This window comes from Triplophysa dalaica, chromosome 3 (genome assembly GCF_015846415.1).
Source record: "Triplophysa dalaica isolate WHDGS20190420 chromosome 3, ASM1584641v1, whole genome shotgun sequence".
NCBI classification, from domain to species: domain Eukaryota; kingdom Metazoa; phylum Chordata; class Actinopteri; order Cypriniformes; family Nemacheilidae; genus Triplophysa; species Triplophysa dalaica.
In genome coordinates, this window is record NC_079544.1 from 9,596,396 (window position 1) to 9,621,331 (window position 24,936).

General features: G+C 39.0%; 3 protein-coding genes across 3 annotated transcripts; 2 read left to right on the plus strand and 1 right to left on the minus strand.

Moving 5' to 3' along the window:
- The first annotated feature begins 8 nt into the window (after positions 1–8).
- Positions 9–10,375, plus strand: crsp7 (cofactor required for Sp1 transcriptional activation, subunit 7). Its single transcript, XM_056743360.1, has 3 exons — positions 9–396; positions 6,761–6,835; positions 7,007–10,375. The coding sequence occupies exons 1-3, from the start codon at positions 325–327 to the stop codon at positions 8,654–8,656; spliced, it is 1,797 nt and encodes a 598-aa protein (XP_056599338.1). The 5' UTR covers positions 9–324; the 3' UTR covers positions 8,657–10,375.
- Positions 10,376–11,725: 1,350 nt separating this feature from the next.
- cnn2 (calponin 2) lies at positions 11,726–15,498 on the plus strand. The gene is made up of 7 exons (XM_056743365.1): positions 11,726–11,936; positions 12,531–12,652; positions 12,736–12,802; positions 13,145–13,282; positions 13,438–13,554; positions 13,726–13,872; positions 13,959–15,498. Exons 1-7 carry the CDS (start codon positions 11,877–11,879, stop codon positions 14,232–14,234), a joined length of 927 nt encoding a protein of 308 aa, XP_056599343.1. The 5' UTR covers positions 11,726–11,876; the 3' UTR covers positions 14,235–15,498.
- A 2,544-nt stretch (positions 15,499–18,042) lies between these two features.
- angptl4 (angiopoietin-like 4) lies at positions 18,043–23,795 on the minus strand. The gene is made up of 6 exons (XM_056743364.1): positions 23,186–23,795; positions 22,430–22,540; positions 22,190–22,277; positions 19,842–20,051; positions 19,225–19,503; positions 18,043–19,133 (listed from the first exon to the last, which is right to left on the minus strand). The coding sequence occupies exons 1-6, from the start codon at positions 23,687–23,689 to the stop codon at positions 18,949–18,951; spliced, it is 1,377 nt and encodes a 458-aa protein (XP_056599342.1). The 5' UTR covers positions 23,690–23,795; the 3' UTR covers positions 18,043–18,948.
- Between the last annotated feature and the right edge of the window lie 1,141 nt (positions 23,796–24,936).

A 24,936-nucleotide genomic window follows, 5' to 3' on the forward strand; every position in this document is an offset into this window, starting at 1 on the left:
CATTGTGTATCTTCCAGCCTGCGTCATGACGTCAGGTGGCGTCACGTTCTCCCATAATGCAGCGGTGCTGGGGTTTTGATCTAGTGGACTTCATGAGATCGGAGAGAGCGCTCGACGCAATGAGGCGGAGAGAGACGACAGACGTCGAATCTTCATCTCACAACTGAACACACATACACAACGTTTCAAGCCAACAGTCACATCAGAAACATGTGGTTCCGCCACATCTCGATCCCCCCGAGAGGCCTGTGACTTCTTGCCATCCATTAAGCCCTTGAATCCGGAGGATTTTTCCCCCGTCGGCCGATTCGCACAGAGCAGGCAATGACAACGGCCTCCGCAACCCCGCAGCAGATGAGAGACCGGCTGCTGCAGGCCATCGATAGCCAGAGCAATGTGAGTAACCCGCTCACTCTCCCACCGCCCGAACGTCGAAGCTCGCTTTGCCCGCCACAAAAACAGCTCGTTCCTTGATTTCAAACCCAACCGAGCCCTTGATTTCACGTCGAAGCTGACGTTGAGTCTAGCGTCCGTTAGCTAGCTTGCTAACCTAACGTCAGGCAGCCACATTTATCTTCCGCGCTGTGCTAACCGAGCAGCTAGACACCCACGAGTTAGCGCAAAGTTCAAACGTATACGTGCAGAGAAAGGTTTTATACAAGCACCCACCTCGGTTTAACATGCACGGTGTGGTCAGACCCGGATGACATGCTGTGTGAAGTCTGCGTGACATACATGTTGTCCGTTAGCCGTTTGATGTCAAGCTACCTGCTATTGAGTTCTGGAGCAGATGTGTAACTTTGAATGGTCCGCTCGATTCGGGCGCTGCTTATTATAAGTTGAATAGTATCCGTACTAAACGTTAGTGTCATGGCACACGTTGTTGCCTGGTTGTACATCGCAGTTTAATACTGAAAAAAGCTCGATATATGTGGCTAACATTATGTGGCACTAGCCAGGCGCTAGCATATGGATTTATATGAGGAGCAGCGAGTTAGCCCCGAACGTTTGCTTGGTTTTGTATATAAACCTAAATCACGACCACAGATCAGTTTGTATTGATGCATGGAAACGGTAAAAGCCACGACTGTGCACGTGACTTTCCTTGATGTTTGTGAACTGTGTGGGACCATGTGTACTGTGTGGATAGCTAACCCGAGTACTCTTAGGTAGCTACTGTCCGGCAACGTTGCGTTTAGTGCTAACTGTGACGACCCAGACTAGATTCTGCTGGCTGGGAAGTGTGACAGCCACATTGCAAACTTTAAGTTGGAGAGGACAATAGCGTTCAAATGAAATAACTGTGGGAAGTTGTAACCATAGTGATCTAATCCAAATAAACTTTTTTTCAGTAATAGTGATGCGATTGAAGACAAACATTATAGACATACCCTAACTAGGAATGTTGCAGTAAAGTGGTCTTGATGGTAATCGTGACGTGTGTAACCCTGATCATTGATTTTGTGTAAATATTACCTGATAATATTGTAAATCAGTGCCATGATTTAGAAAAATAGTAGGTGGTTTACTCATTAAGACATCAATTTTAATCCGAGTTTTTGTTATAAGAAGTAATCGTATTCAAGAGAACATACTGTAAGTGTCGGAACTGAAAACGCCCTTGTTTCTGTTATTGACACCAGGCCCAGCGAACGCCAGGTCCTGTAATGCACCTATCTATGTCATAGATAGGTTGAACACCGCCTCCTCTGAAGAATATCAAGGACTATTTCTCTAGCCCCGCCCACTGTTAATGCGCTTGAATGTACTGACAAAGCACAGCTCGACGCTGGATTTGCATAGAGACTAAAATATAAAAAGCAGTGCTGTGCCGTCAATATTGGATCCGATAGGAATGACAAGGCAATCTTTGTACTATGCGTCGCTGTTGCTGTATATGCCCTGATAATAGCCCTATTAGCAAGGGATTTGTACTACGTGGGGACCTCTAGTCATTTATAATAATTGCAGAGGTTGTCTGTGATCTTAATCCTGTGCGACTCGGCCGTTTCTTTCTCCTGTAAAGTAAAATTCTCCCACAAGTAACCTACCATATTTTGTCGAACACCGAGGTCCTGTGATAATATTAGTCCCGTGCGAATCGGCATCTCTGTTATTTGGGGGGCTCATATATACATTTTGAAGGTTGTATCCACCGTTTGGAAACAATTGTGGCTTTTTTAAGTGTTTGGAGGCTGTTTTGAAGTGTTTTGATATTATTTTGGGTAGGGCTGAACGATGAATTGTAATTGCGATTAAATTGGGAATATGGTGAAACGCGGTTTTCTAATCGCAAAGAACGCGGTTTATTATGGGGGTGCACAGTGTGATGCGACACTGCTCGTAGCTGACCAGTACCATCTCAAAAGCATTAAAATGCATGGAAAATGCGCGGCATTTTCTTATTTTACTAAAGCTTGCTCTCTCGTGGTGACTCCTTCGCTCTCTATTTCTGGCTGCTTGCCATGCGTCTGTATTTAAAGTAATGAATTTGTTGTACAATGGCCTCAAACTCGACAGGACACTGTGGAAACTTAAATGTAAAATAGCAACATGTCCGTTGTAGTGATCGACCGATATTGTTTTTTTTAAACGGATACATATACCGATTATAGCATGTTTATGTGCCCGATATGCAGAACAGATGTTTATTTACTGTTATTCTTCTGTTTTTGGCACACTGATTACACTGAACCCAAATATTTTATTTAGAACAAGCACTCCCTCCTTGCATATAAAGCAAAACATTTGCATCTATACACCTTTAAATAGAGGTGTTTGAAAGAGTGAAAATAAAGTGCACAGTAACTAAAGTGTCTTTGTTCAAGAATAAATTATTCTAACCAATTATAAAAATGTAATAGAGGGGTCTGCAAACACTGCACCAAGCTCATTGGTAGGGACCAAGGCCTCGAGCACAAGCACAGAGCTCATTGAGAAAGAGAGCGCATGCGAACACGGGAGAATGGACACCCGTGAACTCGCATCAAACAGGTCAGGAAAGAGAGAAGATGCCTTTATCTTCTAGTGAATCTATCACAGTTTATTTTAAATTATAAAATGTGACGCCGAATATACTTGGGCGGTCCGCCCAAGTAAATGCATTGTATGGGGAACACTAATGGAATAATACATTATCATGTAAGTAACAAATAAAACGGCATATACATCATTGCAGATCTCAACTGGTATGTTACGTTAATATTTTTTTTAAGTCTTATTAAATACCTGCTGACAAAGCACTGTTTATATATGCAATTACCAACGTTACATTTAAACTGCGATCGCTTATGGAGTTAATAAGTAATTCCACAGGGCTGTATTTATCTAAATGTTTATTAGTTAGATAATGGTTATATGGTTGATGCAAATATAAATTTGAGTGTTTTAAACAAGTTAATCTTGTTAAAAAGTTAGCTGCATGGGGAAGCTTTGCTAAAACTTCCTGAGCATCAACCTGGTGAGTGAACAGCAATATGATGAGCATAGACAACAAAGGTAATTCAATTCAGATCTTTTATTCCCAACATGAATTAATTCATGGCTGTATAATTTAATCCATGTAAAGTTACGTCTTTATTGGGGGAGGAATTGATAGCTTAGGCAATGTGACTCTAATAGTTTGTCTCTATTAGCGGCATTCAATTTAACTTCTCATTTGTGCATAAATTGCTCTCATGTTAAATATAGCCTAAGTGTATTAATAAAGCAAACGAGTATACATTACCTGTGCACGCTGTCGTTTCTGTCGCGTTTCCCCTAAGAGGCTCTGCTGCATTGACGGCCTGCACGCAAGTCTCTAAACGACCACAAAATGGCGAATCTTATTGGTGAATCCGATATTAGAAAACAGAGACCCGACGATGGGCAATTTATTAAATATCGGGAAAATTATATTTTTATATTATATTTATATTATATAATTATTATCTATATTATTTTTCAAAATCGTTAAGCAAATCGTTGGGTCATATCCACACCTGCCAACACAGTCGTTTTGCCGGGAGTCTCCCTTTGTTTGTTTACCATGGAAACTTGCGTAACATTTGAGACCCGCGGTCGTGCTTATCTGCTGTCCTGTTTGCACTCGCATGTGTCAAATGCTGACAGATGCGGTCATATATCATTAAACACCATACTACTCTTGGCTATACAGACTATACTCAAAGCCATGCCATCACATCCATGGAATAAGTCAGTAAATATGAGTAAAATCCCAGGTTTCACTTATCTTGTGCGAACGGGCCACATGAAACACAGATGTGGGGAGGTAATTTCTAAATCACACTAGGTCCCCAAATAATACTAATTCGATGCGAATAGGGGTAATGTGTAACCTAACCTTACGTGTCTAACCAAATCACAGAAAGCTCCAACTGAGTTTACTACTCAAACTGCTATCCAATCATAGCAATGGGCGTTTACTTACTTAATGCTGCACGCCCATTAAAACCGATCGTTTGTGGAGCCGGCCTCAAAACCTTGCTAGAAAATAGCCTATTACTAATTGATTTTGATGTTTTTGATTGCAAAAACCAAGCAAATCTCTTAAGTAGACACAATAAACAAGGCCAGTTCATGAAACCTTTAAGACTTACAAACTCTCTTTTTCTTCCCTTGACAGTGATGCAGTTACTAACAGAGAAAAAAACACAAAAATCTTAAGTAAAGATTAATTTGATTAATAGCTTTATTTATTTAGGAAATCAAACATTAATGCAAAGGTGAGTTATTTTTGCTACAATTACCATGTTGACAATATTGTGACAGCCCTAAGCCTAACAACAATAATAATGTAAGATTTTTAACACTGATGCTTTAAAAAATCAGAAATGCAATATATTATACATAACTATAGTTCTTAAGAATGAGCTATTTCTATCTACATACACCATGGGCCCACTTACATGGAATGTTGTTGACATGTGGCCATGTTGTTCTACAGTAGCTCTTAACAGACGAACTGTTCTACAGAATTTCTTTCATAAATGTCTTATCTCTTTCGGGAAAGAAGTGAAAACGTTAATCCTGTTGCACTTCACTGCAAGATTAGTGATGGGCATTTTTCAATAATTTCATATTTGAATATTAGAGCTAATATAAAACTAATATTTGGATTTGTTTATTTAAATTAGGAAAATTGAGACATAATTTGTCATGTTTTTATTTAGTCACAATTTCACATAAAGCTTAATTATCATTAAATATTCATAACACACTAATATGGTATCTTGTATATAGGTTTTTAATGTTGAATAGATTGGCAACGTTGGCAAAAAATACATAAAACTGCATTTAAACCTGCAAAAAGTGAAATCAAAACAAAACATACTAAACAAAACGAACAAGACCCAACGTATATTGACAGTCTGTGATATATGGTTATCTTGGTTATTTTGTTTTACATGTTCTTGATAAGAAAAACAAGCATATAGGTCTATTTGAAAGTCTGTTCAACAAGCTGACGATTAACAAGCGCTGCTCTTTTCTAACTCCCGGTAACAAAACCCAGATCTGACAAGAATATCTGGCTTTATTGTTTATAATGTTGATAATAAACCAAATAAACAGGCTTGACATCCCTCCATGCCGACTGTTAATTGATCCTTAAAACACAGACGGAGCCATTAGTGCTTCTTGTCCTGTTTATTACATGACCGACACCTGAGAAAGAAGATGAACTAATGACTAATCCTGCTGCTCACCAGCATATAAATATTGTTTTCTTTGTTGTTTTATGGTCAGTGACTGTCTTGTTTAGCGTTGCATTGCATTTACCTCAATAAATGAAAGAAACTTGGGTATCCTAGCTAAGGAATTACAGTGCGTTTAAAAAAAACATCCGTGCAAATTTATTTACAGGCGACGACCCTATTTGAAGTTCTTGGGAGAAAATTACAGGGATTAGGAATGGAAAAAAGTACCTGCTAAGCCCCAACTTTAGTTGCAGTGAAATGTACATGTTTCAAGTTCCAAATCACCATTATTTAGCCCAATATATTTCTAACGAACAAACAACCGCTCTGACCAAGTTATGGTAATAAATAAAAATCACTTATACCAACTTGTGTATATAAATTTATGTTCAATTAAAGTAACAAATTATGTGGCTCATGTTCTGAGGCTCTTGTTGGTCTGATGTGAATTTGATTTGGTGCATTGAGGTTAAATTGCTATGTTGAGGGTCAGCAGGGTCACAGTGGTCCCTAGAGCAGCGATTCCCAAACATTCCAGGTCCTATATAGAAAGGTCTTTAGACCCACCAAAATATTTTTAAATGGAAATATGGGAAGAGAATACACAAGTAGAAGTTTTTATTTTCCATGAATAGAATAAATGAAATTTAAACTATTAGTACCAAACTATCTAATGGTAAAATATCAAAGCTATTCTTATTTCCAGTCATTTACTGGACTAAACTGTTTTTTTTGTTTGTCATTCAAAAGCCAAGTGATTTTCCACAACCCACCTCATGTGTCAAAATATCTTCTTTTGTTTGCAACAGAACAAAGACAAATATATAGATTTGAAAATACTTGAGGGTGTGTGAATGAAGACAGTCATTTTTTGGCAGTGAGAAAGACTGCTATTAGTTTGCTTTTAAAATAATTGATTATATGTGGGTTTCTCAATTCTCATTGAACCCTTGTTTTCAGTTTTGAATACAGAGCCAAATATATTTTATTTTCAGGTAATAATAATTATGTTTCAGTCTACTTAATTTTTGTGGCTAAATTAATTTATCTTTTTTTCTAAACAGATCTGTAACATGGTTGCAGTTCGTGATGTTATCACCAATTTGGAGAAATTCCCCATCACCAAAGAAGCACTTGAGGTTTGTAGTGATAATCAAAATATTGAGGTTTTTTTACTGTTTAGTGTCTTCTCCTTAACATATTTGAATGGAAAGTGCATTTGTAATGAAACAACCAACTATGTGAACTTCAATGATTCCCATAAGAAGAGTAATTTCTCCCCATTTATTAAAATTGTGTTTTCAATGCAGGAAACTCGCTTAGGAAAACTGATTAATGATGTAAGAAAGAAAACAAAGGATGAGGACCTTGCCAAACGTGCCAAGAAACTCCTGCGGAACTGGCAGAAGCTCATTGAGCCCGGCCAAAGCGACACTCCTGCAAGAGGAGTGCCGAACGTCCCAGGCTCCGCCAATGGAGGCGCTCACCCCTGCCGGACAGACACGCCTCCAGCGGTCCCCCCACCAAACAAGATCGCCCCGGAGCTCAAAACCCGGAATGACGTCCACAACACCTACTCGCCCAAGGCTGAGAAATCCGGCACTCGAAAACGCCGGGCTGAGCAAAGGGACACTCCCCATCTGCCAGCCAAAATGACAAAGACATCCATTTATCAGCAAATGTATTCTTCTTCCCCACCATCAAATGGAATAAGGGGGAGTCCTGAACCTCTCCCAGAGAAAGATAACGAAGCTCCATCTGACAGAACGCGCACGGAGCACCTTGAGAATGACAGGCACAACAAAATTCCTGTCAATGCTGTGAAGCCTCATCCGAGCTCTCCCGGGCTAACCAAACTACCTAGCACTTCCTCTTTACTCAAAACGTCAGTGTTACAACAGCACGCGAGAACGGATGGTGCCGGAGGCGGTCAGCATCAGCCTAAAAGCCCTCGATACTCCTCCAGTCCACGCAGTTTACCGCAAGAGACATTGGCCAAGAGGTCGTCGACATATGCAGCAAAAGGGACTCTTTCGAGCCCGTCCCAGAATTCTGCCCAAGTGCCCTCTCCTTTGCCTACATTGCAGCCTTTACCCTCCCCGGCCCAGATGTGCATCGGTGATGGTTCATCTTCCGTAGGATTGGAAGACTCCATGCACTTGCACAGATTGACAGAGAGAGTCTCCCAACCCCCACACGTCATCGCAGCACTGGAGCCACTCACCGGCTCCCCGGTCACCACCCACCGAGCGACACACAGCTCGGAGGGCTCCGAGACCAGGAGTGAGCGAGAGGGCGCAAACTCCAACTTGGACAGCAAAAAGCGGAAGAAATACAGGCCCAGAGACTACACGGTAAACCTTCAGGGGCAGACATCGGAGGACAGAACGAAGCCTGTGCGGTTAAAAGAACGCAGGTTGACGTTTGATCCTGTGACGGGACAGATTAAGCCCCTCACTCCGAAAGAATCTCACCACGAGGAAGAGTGTCAAGGGCCGCCAGTTGCAGAGATCGCGAGGACCGAGATGCCCCAAATGAAAACAACTACGCCTACATCTGTCCCCAACCCCTTTCAACAGACGAACTGGAAGGAGCTGTCCAGAAACGAAATCATTCAATCTTACCTTAATATCCAGAGCAATGTTCTAACGTCCTCTGGAGCACAGACCCACGGGGCACACTTTTTCATGACTGAATATTTGAAGCGAGAAGAACCCGATGTAAAAGAGTCCAAAATAACGCATGTTTTAGCACCAAGCGACCCTGATAGCGAGCTTCCCGGGGTGACTCGGGAGGTAACGAACGAGGACCTTCTCAGAATACACAGTGAACACTGGCCAGGGGTGAACGGTTGCCAAGACACCAAGGGAACCTGGTATGATTGGACAGAGTGCATATCGTTGGATCCTCATGGTGATGAAAGCAAATTGAACATCCTGCCATATGTTTGCCTAGACTGAGAGAACAGGGTTTGTGCTGGAAAAGTTTTCAATGTTCCCACTGTGAGTCAGAGGAGAGAGAGTTGCTCTCCTCGTTGCTCTGCGCTAGGTTCATCTTACAGGTGTGATGAATGAACGAGGGTTGTTCCAAGTTCAGTTTTCCACAGGAAGGAGCTGAAAAGGTGTCCTGTTTGTAATGTGCTGCTACCAACGAGAATTTGCAAACAAGGGTTGTATATAATGGCTCGCAGGGATTTCATTGGGCCAGTTATTGCACAATGTGTGAATAGGAGGGTCAGAGCGAGCATTGAGCAGTACAGATATGTTTAAAAGCAAGTCGAGAACATTTTTTGGCAGTTACAAAAAGCTTTATGTGACAAAGAATAAATTATAAAAGTTTCTTATCATGTATGCATCTATTTATTTGACCACTTTTGTTTTCTTTTCTTTTTTCTCATCCACTAAGATATGTTCGAGGCTTTTCTGTTTGCGTCGCATATGTGCCCCCTTATTTGTGATGTACTCGAGGCGTCTTAAAATGCGTTCTGTTTCACAGCGGCTTTCACACGCGCATGCTACTTGCAGTAGATACCGACATTCCATACTGTACCAGACATCATTTCTTGCTTAACGTTTCTTTCTCGATATATCTAAAAGACGTGATTTTTCATACGAGAGAATAGCAATCTATTTTTAGATGTGTTAAATAAAATGATATTTTAAACAAATCTGTTTGCCTAGATAATTGTAAAACAAACAAAAAAACAACAAATATGGATAAATATGTGGAAAAGTAATCATGTCCTAGAGGAGAATGTTTGAATGCAGTGAATGGCCACTGAGGGTGCTACTCTTCATATTCATACTTTGAGGACAGGAAAGCAGGAAAATGTTTATATGCTGGAAATATACTTATCATTCCTTTAGATATTTTTTGCCTTACTGAGTACCATTCAACAATGACTTTGTTATTTGACGAGCCTTAGTGAATGTATGGCATTTCGATTTTTGTTTAGGTGGTACAGAAGGAAACCCCTCCTGGCATTTGCCATGGTCTTTTTTTTTTCTCGGCGCATTGTGCTATTAATGTGTCAATAAATATGCCCATTATCCTGCTTGTCTGTACATAGTTCTTGAAATCCATGTAAAATCTCGCTAGGTCTTCATTTTTGTTTGTTTGTGAGAATGTCATTCATTTGGGAGAAAAAGCATTTTGAATGAAAGAACCAATTGTTTGCGTTCCGGTTTTCACAGACATTCAGATCTAGATTTATAGGTTACGGTCATACTATTCATTCAGTGTTTTCAGATTTACATATTTATCGTGTTATTTTCTAAAAAAAAAAAAGATTAACCTGCCTTGCCATTGTTTTGAAGACTAATGTCTTGTGAAAGGGGTTGAAACCAATTTGCTGCCGACTTGCAAACACTGTGTGCTCTGCTACCTTCGTCCTACCAATGTGCCTTTGATGTAAAAAGTTTGAAAAAGGCTTCCGCTAGCTTCATTTGGTTTAAAAAGTACAGCATATGTTTTCTTACAATGTCAGATATTCCAGGTATATGCGTTGTTTCTAAAGCAAAGGCCATCATTGAACTCATACTTGGTTAGGGTATTGCAAATATAATTTGCGATTTAAATCTAGAGGAGAGACTACTTTGATCATTTTTGATCAGTATATTTGTTCAGTGTTTAACATCACTCGTTTGTTCAAAAAAATAAAATGATAAAAACTATTTGCATCATGGTACCCTTTCTTACATTCAGGTTATCCCTGAAACTTCATATTTGAGGTGCTTTTGATAAGGATAAACATAGGTGTTTTTGGTAATACTTGACAATAAGGTTGTATTTATTATGAATTGGATAATATGAACTAATTTCAGCTTTAACGAATATATTTTAAAACTCCAAAGTTGTAACTGTTACCATTAGTTAATGCACGGGGGACTAACATGAATAAGAAACCCACAAGCCATTTACTAACATAGCAACATTTTCTTTTTATAAGAATCCAAAAATAGATGTTCCGTCATCATTTACTCGCCCCCAAACCCCTTTGATTCATTCTTCTGGCTAAAGATATTTTGAAGAATGTTATCAACTGAACAACATTCCCATTCACTTCTATTCTATGGAAACCAAACCAATGCAAGTTAATGGGTACATCCGTTTATTGGGGTGAACAATGCCTTGAAGTATGGCTAACAAATACGACCTAATTGTAAAGTGTTACCCGATATTTTCTTTTCACTGTAACTTCAGGAAATTTATGAAACTAAGAGAAAACCACACAACATGATTTCATTTGTGTGTCTTTTTGTTGTAGTACTAGACAGTGTGTCATGGAACCCAATTTATCTGCTGTCAATATTCACCAGACAATGTTTGCCTAATACTCATTATTGTCATCTTAAAAGAAAAGTTTACCCTAAAATGGAAATTCTTTCCTTATTTAATCCCCCCCAATGTCATTCCTCAAACCCGTATGTCCCGTATGTATATGCACAACACAGAAGATATTTGGAAGAACGCTGGTAACCAAACAACATTGTCCTCATTTCCATCTATTATATGGATGCAAAACCAATGAGACATTTCTCAAAATCTTTCTTTTGTGTATAAGAAAGAGTCATATGTTTTAAACAACTTGATGGTGGGTGAATTACGACAGAATACTCATTCCTTTAATCTTCATGTATTTTGTGTCATCTGTTAGTCAGTCTTTAAAACTTTTATTCAGCTTTAATAAAGTCGGTAATAAGCTTCACTATTTTGTTTGTTCATCCCAGAAACAAATTGGTGATTTAAAATTGTGCTTTGAAAGCACTTATCATTCACGTAATATAGATGCATGTTGCTCTCTCAGCATTCCAGAAAGTGATTGAATGAATGTAAGTGACATCATTCAGTAGCCTGCTGTATTCCCAGAGGTTTCTCATTCCACAGCTACTGCCCGCCTGCCTGGAATACCAGGATGGACACGGGGATACTCCCTTCTAAAGGAATTTGTTACTTCAGTGCCATATATGGAGTTTTTGATATCAATCACGGCCAAAAAGGAAAGAAAGGGGCGGGGCGTGTACTTTTTATTGGCGGCGGAATAAACAGAGGAAGTACTAAATCTGCATAACCTGAAATAGGAAAGCGAGCTAAATTATCGCATACTTTGCCGAAGTCATTCTTTCAGTTCCCGAAGAGCAAATATTTGTTTCTCAACTTTGTTTGCTTCAGTTCTCGACCATGTCTTCGCAGTTCAACAGAGGTCCAGCTTACGGGTTTTCAGCGGAAGTCAAAAACAAGGTATGTTGTGGAAATTCATGAAGTGATTAAAGCGACTTGACATTTCATGTGGTGTTTTGCAACTAACGTTAGTCATCGAAAGCTCGAGCAGTCTGCTTCTGACGAAAGAAGATCGACGTACGTTTCTCAACTTCCTGTCGTATTAACATGTTACGCACGTGTTACTCCACATGTTAAAATATAAATTGCGCCGTTTGTATGCTTAATGCATATTGAAGTGTGTAATTCGTGCGTTGGTTGTCATGTTAAAGTTTGTGAAACGCAACAGATATAAAGTTACTTTGAAACAAAAGAAAATGTCTCAAGTAGTTCTTGGGGCGTTGCCTTGAGTGTTAAAATGTCATTGTAATATGGACTCACAAGCACACACACACATTTAGACACAGTTTGTGCTTAGCGATATATTAAGTTACTGTAATAAATAAGCTTCTTCTTCGCTTATTTTGTTTGACACTTGATATTTTACAGTTAGGACGCGTGATGTTAACAGTGCTGAAAGTGCTTTACTTGATATTGGCATAAAGCATGCATTTTAACATTTGACTTATTTATGTAACCATGTGTGTATATAACACATTTCCACATTTTCTCTAGATTGCACAGAAGTATGACATCCAGAAAGAGGAAGAGTTGCGCATTTGGATCGAAGAAATTACTGGACGATCAATCGGAGACGACTTCCAGAAAGGGTTAAAAAGTGGTGTTATACTCTGCGAGTAAGTTTGGTGTTGTGGTTGTGTTCTTGTATATTCAATGCTAGATTAACATACACTAACACACTACATGTATTTCCCCAAAGGCTCATAAACAAAATTCAGCCAGGGTCTGTGAAAAAGATCAACCAGTCATCTATGAACTGGCATCAGGTGATCTTTTCTACTTTCTCTTTTAAGCTACTGAGCAAATGTTTTTAAGCTCTTGCATGTTATTAAAGCACTTTCATCATTTACTGACGCTCATTTCATTTCAAACCTGTATGACTTTCCTTCTTTAGCGGAACACAAAGGAAGATATTTTGAAGAATGTTGGTAACCAAACAACATTGGCCCCTTTTGAAAAAGAAAACCACTGAGACATTTCTCAAAATATCTTCTTTTGTTTCTCATTGAAATAAGAGTCATGTACAGGTTTTGAATGACGTAAGGGTCAATAAATGACAGATTTTTTTGTGGTGAATTATCCCTTTAAGGTATTGTGTTCTCTTGCAGCTGGAGAATCTGACCAACTTTACTAAAGCAATCACCTCCTATGGTCTGAAACCTCATGATAGTTTTGAAGCAAATGATATTTTTGAGAGTGGAAATATGACACAGGTTCAGACCACCCTTCTTGCTCTTGCTGGCATGGTGAGCTTTTTTCCTTAAAGGAGTACTACAATAAACAGTACATTACATTTTTTTCAGCTTTTTATTAATGTTTGCAATAATTATTTGGTACTATTCCTGATAAATAAATATTTTATACTGTTTTAATACATAAATCTACTTTACTGTGCATATAGACTAAAACCAAGGGCATCAACTCGAGCGTAGATATTGGAGTGAAGTATGCAGAGAAACAGGAGAGAGCATTCGATGAGGAAAAAATGAAAGCTGGCCAGTGTGTCATTGGACTTCAGGTATGCTGTTTATATATTAAACTATCTGATTTATAATGCAGAACTCTTGTTAGTAGTATAGGAATTAGAAAAGTTGGGCTTTAAATGTAGTATGACCACACCAAGTACTGTACATGCACTTCTATAAGTCTACATACCGTATATACTCAGTCACAACATATGTCTCTATAGATGGGAACCAATAAATGTGCAAGTCAAGCTGGAATGAATGCTTATGGTACTAGAAGGCATCTCTATGACCCTAAGTCACACATTCTGCCACCAATGGACAATTCAACCATCAGTCTTCAGATGGGGACAAACAAGGGTGCAAGCCAGGTATGTACTGTATTACCATCCTTGTGCCTGTGTTTTACGATGTGTGAGGTGTCTCCTTTTCTCTAAATGGTATCTGTTACATCCAGGCTGGCATGACAGCTCCAGGGACCCGTCGTGCCATCTACGACCAAAAAAGTGGCACCGACAAGTGTGATAACTCCACCATGTCTTTGCAAATGGGCTACACTCAAGGGGCCAACCAAAGCGGGCAGAATTTTGGACTGGGCCGCCAGATCTACGATGCCAAATACTGCCCCAAAGGTGTGTCTAGCACAGCTGAAGGAGGTGCTGACGCTGCTGGCTACGTGGATTACCAAGATGAAGGTTACCAGGGCTATCATGATGATGGCCAAGATTCCTGAATGGCTGTTAAAGTAACCACTTACTTGTAATCAAAAGAGCCAAAACATGTAATTACACCACAGTAAAAGTGCCATCTGCTGGATGTAGATGCTGTAGGTGACCAATACAGAACATATTATGTATGTTTTAGATATAATGTTAATAATTCTTTTTTTATAAAAGGTATTTTTGGAAAATTTGGACCAAGAGACCTAATACTGTTAAAGTGTTTTTTATCTTTTGATACGTTTTGTATTATGTAGGGTTAAATCGACAGTCATTTAATTGCACAACCACTATAATAATATTTAGTATTTGTTTGATACCTCGTTGTTTTTTGTAAATGCTGATCTCTACTTGTTAGAAACAAGTATATAAGAGGGTTATAGCAAGGTTACAGCAATATAATCCCAATATGATAAACTGTGTTTTTTTTCTAATCAAGCTGTTGATTAAAAATTTGATATTAAGACAAGAAAGAGCTTCACAAGAGCCCAATTCAAACGTTGAAGGAGTAACGTGCTCAGGGGTTTATAGTCATGCTCTTTTGCTCAGATAAACACGGTGAGGTGAATTTTTCATGCTGTTACTATTAAAAAATGTAAGTTAGTTAAACTAGTGAGGATTTTGATGCGATTGTACTGCAGTTATGTGGTCAAATGTCTTGTTTTAAGAGCTTGTTTCCCCTGTATTATTTTGTTTTATATGTAAAAGGATAAAAGTGAGAACACATTCCTGTAAAGTGCAAAAAGGAAGGTTTTATCTGTCATTTCCGCAGCTTATCCAAGCAATTTCTGCTTTTGACATTCTGAACATTATACTTCCTCACTTGATATGAAGAGCTACGAATGTGGCTTACGTTCTGTAATGTATTGTCTTAGGTTCAAGTCTCACTTGCAGTTCATACGATGTGTTAAGGAGGTCATCTTAGTATAAATCTTTCTGTCCTCGCTGTTATTTGAACTTTTTGTGAAATATTTTCCTGTCTGTAAAGCCAGAACAACTGGAGCAAACCTTGTTTTCTTTGGGTTATAGTATCGTAAAAGGAAATTGAACAATAATATTGTGAACCTTGAACATTCCACATTAGGAACTGGATTCACTACTTTTTTATTCCACAGTATTTGTCCTTCGTTGTTCTGTCATTGCAAAAATCCAGGTAAAAACCCTCGCTTAAATTAAATATGGCTATGTATTCTCTAACATATTTTTACTTTTCAAATGGAATTTGATGAGTAGATGGATGTAGTAAAGACTGGGTTTGAAATAAATGGTGAGCATCAATCATATTGTCCTCATTCACAATTTAGACATGGGTTTGGTTGGGTGCTGATGTAGTTAGATACTAAACATAAACCCCATTCACACACCCCACTGATCCCAGAACATTTGACATCAATTGATGTAACAAGAAGCTAATTCACAAAATGATTGCAATAAAATTCAGGATTACGTTTTTCAATGAAATCTTCTATTTCGTTCTGTTCACGATTGCATTAGACTACGGGGCCCACAATTTAAAAATATCTAGATATAAGCGTAGTGTAAAGGTACCAAATTCTGCCACCTCCTGTCGCTAAATGGGATATAGATAATATACACAGCATCAGTGATACACACAGACTTCATTTTTAAGTCGTCAACCTTACATTTATGGTTATTAGTGCCAGCTTCCATGAGTTAGAAATTGGTAAATTTTATGTTGTTTTAATTGGTTGATTTTGCCTGAATGCCTGCCACTAGAACCTGATAAAAACACATTGAGTTAGATTGCATGCATGTCTATGCAGTATGTGACTAAATGTGAATGCAGTAATATTTTGCTCTATTCAACCTCTTAAATGCACGGAATTGATTTTGTCCCTTAAGAAAATTTAACCAACCTTTGAAACAGTTAAAATAAAAAAACATAGTTTTGCTAAATTTAAAACAAAAAAAAACTGGTTACTGTAGTAAAACAATGGTTATCACAAAATAACCGTGGTTTTGATCAACTGTAGTAAAACCATGGTTTTGCACGAAGAAAATCAATGCACCAAAAAACTTGTATCACAAAAAACAAGGTTAATTTTCGTTAAGGGTGAAAACTAGACAATCAATTATTAAATTATGTTATGCATTCACTAATAAAGAATACAAGCACAAATTAATTTTCTGTTTTGGGGAAATGGTTCTTCAGAGATACACTGAATGTATATACCATTGTAAATTAAATACCGTGAGCATTTACATGAATTGTCATGACTGTAATAATTCAGCGTAGCGTGGAATTTCACAAGATGGCGCTGTTTCACAAGTTCTTTCCTCATTTTAAATGCACGGGTTGTGATTTTCATTTGCGGCCTAGCCTTGTCGTCATAGGGGCAAATTTTAGCTTTCAAACTAAGTTTGCTGTAGACTTTCTCTGTCAAAACGATATCTCCCTCCTTCCAACTGCATTCCATTTTGACGGGATATTTGTTTGGCCTTATGTTTAGGACTGATTTATCGTCTTAGCTCCTGTTGAAGCAGGCAGTATTCAGCTCAACCTGTCACAGTTCAACATTGTAACTATTAATCTATCTTAAAAAATCTGGCAAAAATACAATGGCAACATTTGTTTTTAACAACACATAAACAAATTATTTAGTGAAATGCAAATTACCGGAATGCAAAAAATAGAGGGCTTTATACTGCAGGGTTTCAGATTTAATGATCAAGTTGAAGTTGTTAAAAAACTAAATGTTAAATGTTCCGCCCAGTGGCTCTTAACAGTAAAAACAATACTTTATTTGAAATTATAGGGTTTAGCGAAAAGAACGACTATGGATGGAAGCTTTAAGAAACATAATAGCTAAACATAATGGCTATTATATAAGAAAACACAAGTCTTTGTGTTTGTGCATTGGTCTGGTTTGCTCTTTGTGTTTTTATGGTCTAACAAAGAATGGGTTTACTGTACATTTAAAACTATCCCACATACAGCATTGTCCCACGCCATCAGCTTTTCTTTGGTATGATATGTTTTGCAATCCACTGCATAATTTTGAATCAGCGTTTGATTGTAAAGTTGTTCATGTTATACACTTTTCCATTAATCTACACAGCTTATCACAGCTAGAAAGTAAAGTCATTTGGAATTAAGTATCGACAAGCACATTACTGGCGATTTGGCACATTAAGAGTCAGTCTCAGGTGTGAAACATTGAATGTGACACTCACAAGCCAATTTAACTTGGTTACTTAAAATCACGTCAGAAGAATAAGCTGATCTTGGTTAAGTAAGGTTCACGTGGTAAAGACCATATGGTGTTGCTTTCTTAGCAACACTGAAGGACATAGAAATGTTCAGACAAAGAATCAGATCTGTAGTGATGTACACTTGTTGACTAGTCATTTATAATAAAACTGCTATATGATCATATTAGCCTTGGATGATAATATAAGCCTCTACTATTGTAAGTGTTGTAGCATGGAATAAAACACCACTTTCCTATAGTTATAGAATGCAGATAAAAACCATACTGATAACCTACCCCTATGGACATATGAAAAGCGTATGGATAAGTTATGGGTACACGTGTAGACACCTGCTGAATGGCTTCACATTGTTTTTTTAGCTCTGGGGCACAATGCAAGCTTGAGCACCTTCAAGACATTCCACCATCACCTGCCATCTCAGTGTTTCAAATGTACTTAACCCCATACGCTTGCTGAGAGGTCTGTTCATCCTCTTAACACTCAAGAACAAGATCTGATCTGAACAAGCCTGTCTTGTGCTTCATGCACTGTTGACAGGATTGAGATGTAATATGAATATGTGTAAACTTCAATAACAATCACAAAGAGGACTTTGTAAAATAAAATTAATCTTTATTGGTCTCTTCAAGACCAAACACTTATATAAAAACAATAACAAAACGTTTTGCGTTATGCGAAACATAAATTATAAGCGAGAGAATACATAAAGATTTGTACAACATTTAAATAAAGTAGAATTCAGAGCATAAACATTCAAGGGTGGCAAGAATACAGCCGCAATGCTACTAAGGATATGCATACATGTTATGTACATAGAAGTAACAGTTCTAAAAGTTTAAAGGCAGTCAATGTGACTGAGAAAAAATATCTCCTTAGGAACTCCTTTGATTTCAAAACAGGAAAGTACACAAGTACAGCTTTTGAAAGAGAGAACGGATCCCGGAAAATAATTTACAAACGAAAATGACTGACGGGTAACAAATCGTTCAATGCTCAGCAAACCTTGGGATGCATCTTTGTCTGTAGATAATGCCTCGACGTAACATAACATAAACAGTGACTTTACAATATGCATTTTAAAAGTACTGGCTCAAGCTTATTTAGCTTATTTGGTCCTTATGTTTCGCTCAAGCACTTTTATTTAGTGCTGCGATGGTGCTAAAGTATCAGCACACTTTCTACCTCCCTATTAGATCTGCCGCAACAAGTAGCAGATCTTTACAGTGGCCTACATCATATAAAACATGCTTCTTCTTGCAGGGCCCGAGGCACATTTAGTTCTTCTCCATCTGATTTGACACCCTAGCCCATTTTTACTCAGACTGGGATTTGAGTGTCCACCAATCTTGCTAGACATTCATCAACAATCTGAAGATTGGTAGACACTCCTATATGAGCTTTAAACCTTTTCAACACCACTTATTTTGACAGGTTAAGAACGGCAGTTTTCCCCGCCCGTTGGTTCGTGTCTTTCACGTGATGGGTTCGTGTCCTCTAGGACTTGTTCTCGATCTCAGCGGGCGCGATCATCATGGTGGTAGTTTTCAGCGGGTAATAGCGACCACGCCAGGTTTTCCAGAACACTCCTTGTTTTCTCTGATGCCTTTGCTTCGGTGCAGGGGTTACAAAATACCTCCCGTTCAAGTTCGAGCGGCCACAGTTGCTAAACCACCAACCACCTGGGAAGCAAAAAGGAAACGTTAGAATATTGAATACAAGCACATGGAAACCTCTTTTAGAGCTTGTGGAAAATACATAAAAAGATCTCACCTGACAGCTGCTTGGCACAGTTGAGGTCATTCTTCTGGTCATTGTCTTTATCGCGGGTGGAGAAGGGCACACCGGACCCTTCGCTTGACAGGGAGCTCTCCAGGTTCCCAGCAGTCCGCTCCAGAACGTGCAGAGAATAGTTGTTCTCTTGGCCGTTCAGACGGAAGGCGTACGTGATGCTCTGAATATCATCTCTCCAGTCAGAAAACTGCACTTTTAGGATGTAGTTGCCAGCTTTGGACATAGAGTGGATCTTCTCCAGACCGAGCCAGAACTCGCCTGAAAATGATAAAGGAAATGTGTAAGAAAGGTGAACTCAAATGTGTAACCTTGTTTTAATCTAAAGTTAAAAACAGGATAGAAGATTTAGTCACTTTGTCAATTAAACTAAGGATGAGCGGTATTAAGGATCTGGGATTTCCTCTCCAGTCAGGATTGATCTGATCCTCTATTCTTAATCTGGCATTCAGTGTCCCATGTTAGTCTGGTAATCACTTTTATATAATCAAAGTGTACTGATCGAAGTAGCTTTGGGCTGTGAGAGAAGAACCAGTTTGTCACTTGCATGTGTCTGTTTTCATGTCCCTAAAGAAAACCAAACAACAATGGATTCTTACCATTCAGGTTTCCAAAGCCAGTCTCATAGGCCTGCCACAGTTGATCAAAGTCTACCGATCCATCATGCCGTCTCTGGATGACAGTCCATCCACCCTCGGGTGTCATTTCACAGTAGACCTCAAAGGGCTGAGATTCAGATGGCTGGATGGTGTAAAATCCGCTTGTAGTATGACCCCGCAGAAACAACTCATGACAGTCTGAGGCTGCCGCTGTAAAAAAAAAACATGTTTACTTCTCTAAAAATCACGTGTTGCTTAATAATGGTTGGCACATAATAGAAGTCACGTGTTTATCTCACTGTTTAATAACAAACTCTTATCTCAGAACCTTGAACTCCCAAGTACCAAGAAGCAAACTTGTTTTTTGAATTCCAGGGCTACAGTCCAAATCTTTTGGATTGGTTGTTCTTCAACAAACCTGTTTAATGTATATAATTCTGTACCAGTGTGCAAGTTACTCATTCGCACAGTACGTGTGCTATGGCGTTTCCTCTTTCAACCGAGTTACCTTGCAAACATTTGCCTAACAAACGGAGCTTCACATTTCGACACCGACGTGGCTGAAACATTTGAGGGTGTAAACATGACCTTTCCCCCGGTTCCCAAGCAGAGACATCCCTCAGAGCAACATGTTAACTGTGGATGTTTCCCCCTGCCCCCTCTACTCGAGCCCTGCATGCTTCCTTCACGTGCACAGCACCTCTCTGATGACATCACAATGCATGGGCAGCGAGTGATCTAGGAATGAGCCGGCTGCTATTTGAGGCCCAACTCAACAGCCCTCAGGGGGATGTATCGGATGCAGACTAAAAGAGCATCTTCGGTTTCGATGCTACTACTAAAAATGTAGGACACCCTATATTTAAACACAACCCAATTCATTTGAGATTTGATTTGATTTATATGCAGTGATGTATATAGTTGTATAGAGTAGGTATGCAATTGGTGGATTTGCTTTTTATTTGTTTTCAAAAATACTAAAATGTCAAAATCTCTAAGCCTATGGCATTAGATGGGTGTCTGATCCTCTGTGATCATTACAATGAAGGGGGCTGGCTGAGCAGATGAGTGGGTGGAAGGGGGCTGAAGGGGGGTTGTCTGTCTCCGACAGATCTAGGGTAAAGGTTACACGTTTTTAAGGCAAATGACACATTTTACGGACTGGTCTCCACACGCCAGGGGAAGTCTGTACAAAGTTCACAGTCCAAAAATATGTACTCTTTGGTCTTTTTTTACTGGCGTATAGCCAAGCAAACTAATCCAAAGTACAGGATATACTATATCAGTAAAAAAAGCCTCCCCTTGTTCTTGGCCAGATTTGAAACAGATTCCTTGGCGCTCGAGCCTTTCTGTGACCCTGAGTTAACACCGTCCGAGACTTACAAACTTTCACACAATTGGAACATGTCCAGGGAAATTGTTTTCTTTTAAAGCGTTCTTTCAATCCTACTGATGTCAGAACTGGCCACGAGAGGCTGTATTGTGTTAGTTTGGATGACTACTCTGTTCCCTCATTCCATGTGTTTCCGTCAGCCTCACCTTTCACCTACTTACACACAACCATTGCTCGCAAATGCATTTATAAAACTTTGCGGTTGGTTTCGGACAATAAACAAACGTTTGAGGCACGGTCAGAAACGGAATGTTTTGTTTCTACATTGTTGGCTCTGAGGATGATCTTTTAGATAATTGAAACACGTCCAACCTACATTATGTCTCATTAACAGCTCATCATATGACTTAAGGTGCAAAACAAGTCTTGCGTGTCCCAGCATGCTTTTGGTTTTGATTTTTCCAAAAGCGCATTACATCTGGAGTTTCATTGACTAGCCCAGTGGTTTTCAAACTTTTTTGCTTAAGTACCCCTTTTTATGATTTTTTCAAGCCAAGTACCCCTTGACCAGACGCAACATTTTCTATTAAAATACAGTGAAATGAGAGTCAGACAGTTATTATATTTGACGCCCCAAGTAGGTTTTCAGCTTATAAACATTTCTGTATGTAGCTTCACGCAACTATGTAAATATTGTTTTACACTTAACCGCAACCTCTCCTAATTTACATTATTTTAGTAATTAATTCCGGTTCCGGATTCAAAAATTATTATTCTGAATTGAAATGCGTTTTAAATGTATGAATTTATTTTGTATGCATATTTGTGTAGTCCTAATTTCATATAACAATACTACTATCATAATTTATTGATTTACATTGTTTATTCCTTCAGTTTCTCCTAGTCCCCCCTGCAGTACCCCTGGGGGTACGCTTACCCCCATTTGGGAACCACTCATATCATCACTTAAGATCACTTTTACTTTGTATAATCAGAACAACAAACTGAACCTTACCAACAGGTGAATCTCGCTGTTCAGAACTCGTGTTGAGACCGTCATCCTCCTTACGTTTAAGAAAAGCTTGCTCGTTTTTTATTTGAATCTGCATGTCACATGAAATAAAATAGCGTTAAACATAGTCACAATTTATAGTCTAATACGTTTTATTAGTAAAAACATTACAATTGCATTTTTTATATCGAAGTAATCACACCGTTTCGTATAGTTGTTCTTCATATTTTTTGAATATTTTACCTGGTTTTGAAGAGTCCGAATGCGAATGTTTTGTTTGTCCAGTTTTTCTTGCTGTTGCTTAATGCGCTCAACCAGCTCATCGATGCGCTTATTTTGCGCTTCCAGCATCCACTGCAAAACAACAGATAACTTGTTAGCTGTTACCTATAGACTTCAAGGGGAGAATTTGTCCATTAACCAAGTTACCGAAATAAGTAAACAAGAAAGGAAATCTAGTTTCTATGGCTGTGACTAAAATCGTGTATTTTCCACCGGTCTCTTCAATCGGAACAGGCTTTCTTTGTAGTTATGTAACGTTAACTTGTTAACAGAATGAACTCGTGAAGTTCGTGCGCATGTGGGAAAACAATCTAAACTTGGTGCTTGTGTATCAGATGTGGTCATCAAAGGTCGAGGCTGAACATTGAACAGGTTTCAGTGATTTTTCGTTGGACACGAGGGTCTGCCGTTTCGCACGTACCGCATGTCTATCAGGGGCGTTTAGCGCTGCGCGATCACGCCCACACGCGTGTCTCATATTCTCATCCTTCATTCTCCAGTCTGCTAAAGCTGTTCGCTGTTTTTAAGTTACTCAAACTGTTGTTTTCGTTCTTGTTTTATTAGTTTACAAATAAAGTCTTGAATGTGAGCATTTTCCTGCATTTGTTGAGGCACTTAATAAATCTTAAAGTGTCTAAGGTATACATTGTTGTTATTGATACACACATTGGTACACAGACACTTATTCACTTTTATTGAGCACTATTTTCCACTTACCTGAATGTTCCGGACATCACTGTTGTTGCCGTTGCTAGCCTCCAGACCTTCTCCTTGCATCATGCCATTTACTTTTTCTTCCAGCTTATTCATCCTCTCATGGTCCCTCTTTCTGTCTCTGATCAGTTCTTCCGTTTTCTCCTGCAGCTCCACGGACACGTTTAGGACCAGATTCTCACGTTCTTCCAGGTTCTGGGCTTTTGCTTTCAGTGCTTCGCTGTCTTCAAGCAGCCTCTGGGTCAGCTTGCCGAGCTCAGATACGGTCGTGTTGAAGACTTTCATCCTGACTGTGATGTCCCTCATCTGGCCTTTGGTCTTGTCTACGTGCTCTTTCAGACCCTGACCTAGCTGCAGCAAGCCATGCGCAAGGACATTTACATCATCCCAAGCGGCATACTGAACTTTCTTCTCTTTGCCAGCAGCTCCCCTCCTCTCCAGTGGAAAGCTTGTTCCAGAACTCGCCAAGACTGTGATGCACAGCAGATTTGCCAGGGATACCTTCATCTTGCTTGTGCAGTTATCTGTTCTTTCGGGTTAGTCTAACTTGTCCTGTTGACTTGTTCTTGTTAGCTGCCGCAGTATTCTCGAGAGCTGAGGCTCATGTTCTTAAAGGGCTTCCTCAATTTTATACCCTTGCAGAGCCGTCTAGGGCATTTTGATTGGCTGACCGTCTGGAGGGAGTGTGTGAGTCTGCTCAGATTTCAGTCTCCGCCTCCTTAAACATATTTGCTGTAGACATGGACCATGATGTAAGAATGGACCTGGTTGCAACCAGCGAGATCTCGTATAATTTCTCATAAATTTATTGAAAGAAAGGTTTAGCTGGCAAAGAACAGTTATAAATATTAAACAATTTATTTATGTGATTTTTGTATTGCTGCCACTAGAATATGGTAGTTTGATAGGATGATTGTCACTGAATAGGAGTTTACTTTTAATATGAATTCATTACAGTTGAAAGAGCATTACTTTATAAAACAAGGAGTTTTATACACTGTGTAGGTATAATGTAGGCTAAATATTGAATCCTAGGATTTCCAAATCCTGTTTCTGTTTCATTTCAGTTTGATAAACGCTCTTCATCAAAAAATGCAATGGATTTTGACCCTCTGGTTGATTTAAAAACTTTGAATAAATGAAGCCAGAAAAAGTTCATATTTGATCCAACAATGGGAACAAATGAAACAACACAGCATAATTAAATTTAAAACCCAATATTTGGGTTTGACTCTTTTTGATTGGTTGAAAAAAATAGTTATATGTGTTCATTTCCAAATATTTAGCATTTGTGAACTATACATCATTTCTATAAATAAACATATTGTTCTCAATGAACGTTGGGGTTTTCCTGGTTTGGAGTCAAAGAGGCATTGTGTTGAGAGACGAGGAGAACGTGCCGTAACTGCGCGTCTTCGTCGGAGTTAGTCAGTTCCACTGTGAGCACGGAGGAGCAGTGTGAGAATTAGGGGAAAGTTCACACACAGAAAACCAGCATTTAAAGGTTTCTGAGGGCCAGACTCAGTTCCTCCTAGGATCAGTCCGGCTATGCTTGGGAATGTGCCTTGCCCATAGAAAAGCAACACTCCTACATCTTTAGTTGTTTTGTCTTCTTTTGTGAAGGATTAGGTGTTTACTTCACTTGGATGAAATCAAAGTACAAATGTTACAGAGTTTATACTTGAGCATTTGGGTGCTTTCCATGTTCTTGTTTTTCCTGTCTAGTTTGCAAATATCGTCAAAACATTGTAAGT